The 8,744-nt window shown below is 38.9% G+C and overlaps 1 protein-coding gene across 1 annotated transcript; it reads left to right on the top strand.

Moving 5' to 3' along the window:
• Positions 1-1,704: 1,704 nt before the first annotated feature.
• On the top strand, positions 1,705-2,637 carry LOC124959321 (olfactory receptor 142-like). The gene has a single exon (XM_047517851.1). The coding sequence runs from the start codon at positions 1,705-1,707 to the stop codon at positions 2,635-2,637; it is 933 nt and encodes a 310-aa protein (XP_047373807.1).
• The last annotated feature ends 6,107 nt before the right edge of the window (positions 2,638-8,744 follow it).

Raw genomic sequence — 8,744 nt, 5'->3', positions numbered from 1 at the left:
AGAAACCTATTCAAACTAACTTAGACAAAAAAAATTATTCATTTGATAATAAGAGGCACAGACTGAATTAAGGATGAAAAGGTCAGGGATTCAGTATGCTCTGCATCTGAGATGCCATGGTCTTTACTACTTCTCTGGCTCCAGAACATTTGTTTCTCAGTTCCTTAAGGTTCAAGGACTTTACTGAATCCTAAGCCTCAGTATGTATACTCACCTGAAGGCTGTGACACACACTGATTCATTTCCATCTGTCACATCCTGAATTGTTTCTCTATCTATTCTGTTCCTTACTGTTTGGGTGCATTGTTTAGATCTTCTAAAGTGTATTTTGAAACAGTTCAGTGTGAATCAGGCATAAGAGGAATATCAGGGAATGACAGTGTTTATGTTTTTCCTCCTTGTTTCTCCTGGGTCATTTGTGTTAAAAAAAATCCAAAAAACAAAACAAAACAAAACAAAACAACCAAAACCAAAACCTTCAGTGGAGGCACGTGTTTTGAATTACATGATATTTTTGGCTTGAGGTGTGTATTGTGTTCTATATCACTTCTGTGTAATCTTCTATTGTTTAGATATGTAAGAAGTTTCCAGTAAGTTATTTGGGAAACATAAGAAGCAGCTGGTAAGTCATAACAATGCTCTCGGAGCACAGTTCTTGGAACTCAGTAATTTTCAGCATACATGGTGGAAAGTATGAAAACAGTGGAATGATGGAGAAAAACTAGTCAGTCCAACTTCACCCAGAGTTTTTGAACATTTGTCATTGATACATAGTTATTCAAACTCCTAGATTGATGAAGGACTCTGACCCAAGTGAGTTGAGGACTAGTGTAACTAAGGAAAGAAGACAGTACAGAGGACCTTTTGAGAGAAAGAGGATTATCATCGAGAAAATTCCCGACTGTGGTTTAGCTCAGAATCTCTGCAATCCTCCTGTTGGCAAGTTAATGAGATTTAGAGGAGGGACCTTGGGGAGGTGACTACATCATGGGGGACTTGCCCTCATAAATGGTTTCATCCATTCATGTGTTAATGGATTAAAAGACAATTGAGGAAGTGCTGTAAAAGGGAGTCTCTGGCACACTTGCTCTGCTCACCATGTGATGTTGTTCACCATGATCCATGGCGAAGGACACCACCAGATGCTGAACAGAGACCTGGGTCATGCTTTTGGACTTCACAGCCTGCAGAATTGTATGCTAATTAACCTCTGTTCTTTATGAATTTCCCAGTCTCAGGTATCCAGGTATAGCAACAGAAAATGGACTAAGACATTCTCTAGTGCATACATGAAAGTTTGTGGACCAGAATTGAATCAAAGGGATTCCTCAAGAGGAAGAGTTATCAACATGCAGACTAGGTAATACAAATATAGGCTATTAACATCAATGGCTCCCACATTCAGAATGAGAAAGATGCCTGGGCTCAAAGTCAGAAAGTTTGGTTGTGAGTCCCCAAATTCACCACTTTTTGTGGAACCTTGGGGAAATGACCATACCTTCCATTTAAAAGTAGTAAAATTAAATAAATTAAAATAATATAAAGTGTTAGATTGCTGATATTTAATGGTGATTGATACTTACTGAACTGATGAATATATAGATTTATACTGTCTTATGTGCTTAATGAGCTGAATCAGTGTTAAAGTCATTGTTTATTGCAGGATTTTCACTACCTGATGTCCAACCTACCTGAACTGAATCTATGGCCAGAACAAATAATGTGACTGAGTTAATCATCACTGGCCTTTTCCAGGATCCAGAGGTGCAGAGAGTCTGCTTTGTGTTGTTTCTCCCTGTGTACCTGGCCACCACCCTGGGCAATGGCCTCATCATTGTGATGGTCAGTGTCAGTAAGAGTCTATGCTCCCCCATGTACTTCTTCCTTGGCTACCTGTCCCTGGTGGAGATAACTTACTCCTCTACTGTGGTCCCTAAATTCATCACTGACTTACTTACCAAGGTTAAAACCATCTCCCTCAAGGGCTGTTTGGCCCAGATCTTCTTTTCCCATTTTTTTGGGGTCACTGAGATCCTCTTGCTTGTAGTGATGGCCTATGACCGCTACGTGGCCACCTGCAAGCCTCTTCACTACATGAACATTATGAGTCGTCAATTGTGTCACACGCTGGTGGCTGGTTCCTGGCTGGGGGGCTTCATTCACTCCATAATTCAGGTTCTCATCACCATCCCTCTGCCCTTCTGTGGTCGCAATGTGATTGACCACTATTTCTGTGACCTTCAGCCTTTATTCAAGTTGGCCTGCTCTGACACCTTTGTGGGAGGGATTGTTGTGTTGGTCAACAGTGGATTAATCTCTGTCTTATCCCTCATCATCTTGGTGTCCTCCTACATCATCATCCTGTTCAGTCTGAGGAACCGCTCTGCAGAGGGGAGTTGCAAAGCCCTCTCCACCTGTGCCTCTCACATCACAGTGGTCATCTTGTTTTTTGGACCTGCCATCTTCATCTACATGTGGCCCTCGTCCACATTCACTGGGGACAAGCTGGTGGCTGTGTTCTACACGGTCATCACCCCCATGCTGAACCCCATCATCTACACACTCAGAAATGCAGAGGTGAAAGTCGCCATGAGGAAGCTGTGGGGCAAAAAGGAGAACTCAGGGATGGGAACCTGATAAATAATGTGTCTAATTTTTGTCTTTCTTGGAATGGATTTTAATTTTTGTGTGGTTTTCAAGAATGGCAGCAACAAATATAAGAACTTCATGTTACTGCTATATGATTCTTCTTAGTAACTAGGACTCCCTGGTATCTTGGTATAATAGCCCAAGGACAGAGGTCAAATATCCTTACTGAACCTCATGGAACTTGGTGGAACCCTGATATCCAATAATAGATTCGTTTGGGTAACTGGATGGGCAAATCGATTGTAAATGCAATGATAATATTTTGATGAATGTTTTGTAGGTTAAAATCACTTTCATGCCTTCTTCCCTTTTTTCCTTCCTCCTTCAATAGCAATTTTACATAAAATGACAGTGTGACATTTCAATACTTGCATATAATGTGTAATGATCAAATTAGGTTAAAATGTATGAATTAGATCAGACGATCATCATTTCTTGTGTTGGGTAAACTGTAATTGTCTCCACTAGTTTTTCTTGAAATATTCATTAATTGCTGTCATCCAAAGCCATCCTACTGCGTGACAGAACTTTAGGAGTTATTTCTTCTATTTACTTGTATTGCTAAAAAGAGACCATTGCTTAAAATCTGTTCTCTTCCTTTTTTCCTCCCTTTCTCCCTCCCTTTATACTTTCCTCCCTTCCTTCCTTTTCTTCTCCCTTTGTTCAACATCCTTCGTGAAAACAGCTTGTATTTCATATAAAAGGAAACCATTCATAGGAATTATTAGGGCATATTTTGACATGAGATTACAAATCTTTTTTTTTTTCTCTTCCAATGTGGGCAAGAGTATCTTAAAATTTACCGGCTCTTGGTATCTAGGACCATAGCCATGTGATCATGGTCACTAGAAAAGTCCCTGGAGCCATTTCGGTTCTTTTGACATGTTGACAGAATTGGGTCCTCTCACCATCTCCAAACTTGATAAACAAGAACAGTATCAAAATGGCATCAATGGTACCTATCAATTGGGAAAGATGAAGTCAAATTTATTCACGAAAAGGAATGTTTTTGCCTTATCCAGAGGTAAAAATTTATAGAATGTTAGACACTTACTGTCCCAATTAGAGAAGTGTTTTTATTCCATAACTGCATCCCTTATTTTAATTGGCCATGGCATGTTTGTTTCTTTCAATGCTTGTTAGTATTTTTTGGTGAAGGGAGATCAGAGTCTGGGTCTATGCTGTTGTTTCACCTCTCAGGATCTCCGTGTGACTCCTCCACTCTCTCACATCACTGTGAACAATTTAGAGAGTACCACAAAATTAGCCCTGCCAATCTGGGAATTCCAGAGTTGCACTGAGCTTGTGCTGCACCCACCCACAGTTTTTGAGGATCAGGTGAAATGCATGCAGCCTCCTTGGAGAGTGACACAGCATCCTGTGTGCTATAGGCCTTGAAGATTTTTTCCCTTTCTCCTAAAGACACTTGCTCAGAATGTAGGTGAATAGAGGTTGCTAGGGCCCAGGAAATCTTTCTCACTTCTTTTAGAATCCCCACTAATCATGCCCATGGATGACCATTATTAATCCCTGAGGAAATGCTGCTGGTTCTGCTTAGAATGACTACCTTTCTTTTCCATATGAAAAATTCTATACATCTTTCGGACTGTATTAAATCGTCAGTTTTTCATTGCTGTGACCAAAGTGCTTGTCAAGAACAATTTAGAGGTGGAAAAATTTATTTTGAGCTCTTGGTTTCAGAGGTCTCAGTCCATGGTCAACTGACTCACTTTGTTGACCTGGTCCTTGAACAGAGGCAGATCATCATGGCAGAAGGGCATGGCAGAGGAAAGCTGCTCCCTAAGTGGCAATCAGAAAGAAGTGGGGCAGGGACAGATAGCCCTATCCCCAGTGATCTACTTCTAGTCACAACCCACCTACCTATAGTTACCAGCCAGCAGTCCATTCAAATTATTAATTCATCAAATGGTTTAATCCATTGATGATGTTATAGTTCTCATAATCTAACATTGCTACATCACCTAATATCTGAACTTTTAAGGGGACAATTCCTTGATCCAAACCATAAAGAGCTAGGTTATAATCTCCTCCCTTATCAGGCCTTCTCTGACCTTCATCCTCCTCAGGTATAATTTCATCTTATTTCATTGCCCCATCAATTTGATTGTAATTCTTTTATATGTGTTTCTTTCAAGGGCAGAAAAATCCATCTTCTTGGCGGCTCTAAAAATCTTGCACATAGTAGATGTTTCTTGAGTACTGGTTGAGTATGCAACCCTTGAGGTCTGTGCCCAGTCCTTGCTAAATCAACTCTCACAGATTCTTCACAGTGTCATGGTAGGCAGCGCATTGCTTTCTGTTAAAACTCTAAGAGCTGAGGCCCTGAATTTCAATAGCCTGTTCCAATTGCCTGTCAGTCACATTCCAAGATCCTAGTTACCCAACTTTTGTTATCAGCTATTTTTGTATAGATTTAATAAGATTGTCGCATAAACTTCATGTGATTATTCTGAGTATTAAATAAGATAACATACATGTAATACTTTTAAAAAGACTGTAGCATAGAGATCATGGTACTCAATAAATATTCACAAGCATCATCATTATCGTTAGTGTTGATCTTTATTTTGTTTAATAATTGCATCCCAGTTCACATACTGTAGATCTGCTTATAATAGCTTTTGATTCTATTTCCAAAACTTTCAAGCACTAATTGGTAGTTCAATCCTTGCATTTTGAGACTTTCTTTTGCTAAACATTCTCTTCTATTTAATTGGTTTCAAGTGTGTAATAGTACCTGGCATAGCATGGATATTACAGTAATATTTGTTAAGTGGATAGTAACTGTAACATAGCCTTCACATCATCTCTTACTGTGAATGGTTTTAAATCCTGTTAACATGTATTTTAAAACATTCGGTTCAAAACTGAATACAGTGGAGGCATCGTCCTATTTTCTGGGTACCTTGCTTGCATTAATGAGGGCTAGGACTTCAGGATGCAGACTGAGATAGGGGTCTTAGAGAGGGAGAGAGAGAGACACTGAACACCATTAAGGAACTCTGAGTAGCTTGGACCTGCACAGGTTGATAATATCTACTCTAACTGAACTGTGAATGTTCTTTGGGATTACCTTGCCTACTGAGGGTTGGGAGGTGGTGAGTCTATTTAGAGCTAATTACTCATTGCTACTGTCTCACTTGAAAAAACACAGAAATTAAAGAAAGCATTTTTTATTGTTTTTAGGATCAGAGAAGGTTGTAAAGAATTGAAAATATCTTCACAATTCACACAAGGACTAATGGTCTAACTATACCATTTAGCATTTGAGAACTCTTAATTATTACTTCTGTCACACCTTTAAAAATTTATTATTTAGAAAATGAATGTAAAATAACCTTGAAAGAAAGCTTGATAGGATGTAGTAAACTACTCACATTAATTATTCATATTCTTTTTATGTTGGTTGGAATGCATATAATTGAGAAGAAAAAAAAAAGCTATACATTGACTCTCCAAGCACAGAGGTAGAAGGGGCAGCACTGATGGAGATGTTCTCGACTATGCTGTCCAATATGGGAGTGGCTATTTATCACTTGCAATGTGAGACTGAGGAACTGCATTTTGAATTTCATTTAACTTTAGCAAACTTCCATTTGAATAGCCACATATGGGTACCAAACTGGGCAGCAGAAGTCCACAGGTTTTCAAGTGTTGAATTCTGCCCCAAACTTGTGGCTGTCACTCAGAGTTGGCACAAGACTGCTGCTGTGCCAGTGTCCTGATGGTTCTGTGGCTGACCTCCTCTAACCTCAAGCTTTCACTAACCAACTCTTCTAATCTATTCTCACATGGTCACCCACTCATACCCCAAACCCCCACACCAGAGCCAGGGTGGCTAGAGACCGCTGCAAGTCAGCTGTCCCCCTTGATGTCTCCACGCTTGCTTCAGGAATGGACTTGGGGTCTGTGTGAAATACTGCGTCATGAAGAGCCACTTCCTAGAATGACCTTCTGTAGCATGGGATGCAGCTAACCATTCCCTCCTTGAAATAATAGCTTCCCTTATTTTCCATGAAACCTTTATCTCTTGGTTGCTTTCCTACTGGCCACTCCTTGGTTTCCTTTGATGGTTCCTTTTCATTTCTCCACCTTTTAAGCATAAGTGAGCCCAAAACTTGGTTCTCAAGTTACTGACCCATCTCTCAGTCTCTGAGGACATCCCACTGAGTGTTGGGGCTTTCAATAACATTCCAGTGTTGATGACTATCAAACTTATGGCTCTTGCTTGGACCTCTTTCAACAACTTTCACTCAGACAGTCAACAGCTTAGCTGAAAATTTTGAAATGAAAATTCAATGAACTTACCCTGAACTGAAATCTGATCTTCTCTGCTCCCTACTTTTACTACAGTCGTTTCCATCTTAAGAGATGGTAGCTCTGGTCTGGTTGCTTAATCTAAAACATTGGAGGTACCCTTGATTTCTGTCTTTCTCTCAGTCAAGACATCAACCAATCTTGTTACTTCTAATTCACATTATGTCTAGAATTTGACCACTTCTTAAGTTTTCATTGCTGTGGTACTCATCTCCTGGTTGGACTAATACAATGCTCTCCCAGTTGGTTTTCCTGTATATCCTATGCCCTTCATTCTTGACAAGATAGCAGTCAGAGATCCTGACATGAGATGGTTTGTCCTTATGACCTTTATGTAAAATGGTATCCACCAGCATTTCCTGATATCCTTAAGGCATTCTTTTTAAAAAATAGGTGCATATTAATACAGAAAGGTGAGTTTCATTGTGGCATATTTGTGCAGACATAAAAATATAATTTGACCAATTTCACCACCTCTCTCTTCCTCATTCTCCCCTTTCAAGCAATTAAATAGAAGACACCATCAAAAGCCTACTGACTCCATCTGTTTACCAACAAATGCCATAATTTCATTCTTCTTTAAAATTGAGTAATATTTTATCATATAGGGCATTTGCTGGTAAACTGATGGAATTGGAGAATATCATGCTAAGTGAAATAAGCCAAACCCAAAAACCAAAGACCAAATGTTTTCTCTGATATGTGGATGCAAATTCACAATAAGTGGGGATGATGCTAGGGAGTGATAGAGTTATGTTATATTAGGTTGAGGGGAATGAAGGAAGGGGAGCGGGGATGGGGGTAGGAAGGTTAGTAGAATGAAACAGACATTATTACCTCATGTACATATATGACTGCATGACCAATGTGATTCTACAATATGTACAATCAGAAAAATGAGAAATTATACTCCATTTATGTATGACCTTTCAAAATGCATAAATGCATTCTACTGTCATGTATAACTAATTAGATCAAATAAAAAATTTTTAAAAAGTTGAGCACTTTTCTTGTACTTGTTGACCATTTTACTTCTTTTGAGAAGGCTCTTCTCAGTTCCTTTGCTCATTTATATATGTTTATCGACTCTGGGTATCAGTCCTCTGTCGGAGAAATAGCTGGCAAAGGTTTTCTCAAATCCTTTTGATTGCCCCTTTGCTCTTTTAATTGTCTCTTTTTCTGTTCAGAAGCTTTTTAATTTGATGTCATCCCATTTATTGATTCTTTTATTTCCTGTTGTATCGGCATCTTAATCAGGAAGTTTTGACTCTGTGTATTGAAGTGTTTCCCTTATATTTTCTTCTAACAGTTGCAAAGCTTCTGGTCTTATAGTTACATTTTTATCCATTTTGAGTTTAGTGTTTTACAGGGCAAGAGGTAAGGGATTTAGTTTCATTCTTCTACATATGGTTATTCAGTTTCCCAGAACCCTTGTTAAAGAGGTTGTCTTTCCTCCAATGTATATTTTTGGCACCTTTGTCAAGGATCAGGTGACTGAGTTGTATAAGTTTATGTCTATGTCTTCTATTATGTTCCATTGGTCTATGTGCCTGTTTTTATACCAGTAACAAGCTGTTTTCATTACTATGGCTCTTTAGTATAATTTGAAGTTGAGTATTGTGAAGTCTCTTTTTGGGTATTCTGCGTCTTTTGTGCCTCCATATGAATTTTAGGATTGTTTTTTCCTCGTTTTTGAAAAATGTCATCACATTTTGATGGAGATTGCATGCACTGAATTGGTAGACTTTGATAATATA

The sequence above is a fragment of the Sciurus carolinensis genome, chromosome 11 (assembly GCF_902686445.1).
Source record: "Sciurus carolinensis chromosome 11, mSciCar1.2, whole genome shotgun sequence".
NCBI lineage: Eukaryota > Metazoa > Chordata > Mammalia > Rodentia > Sciuridae > Sciurus > Sciurus carolinensis.
This window is presented reverse-complemented; position numbering and strand designations above follow the sequence as displayed.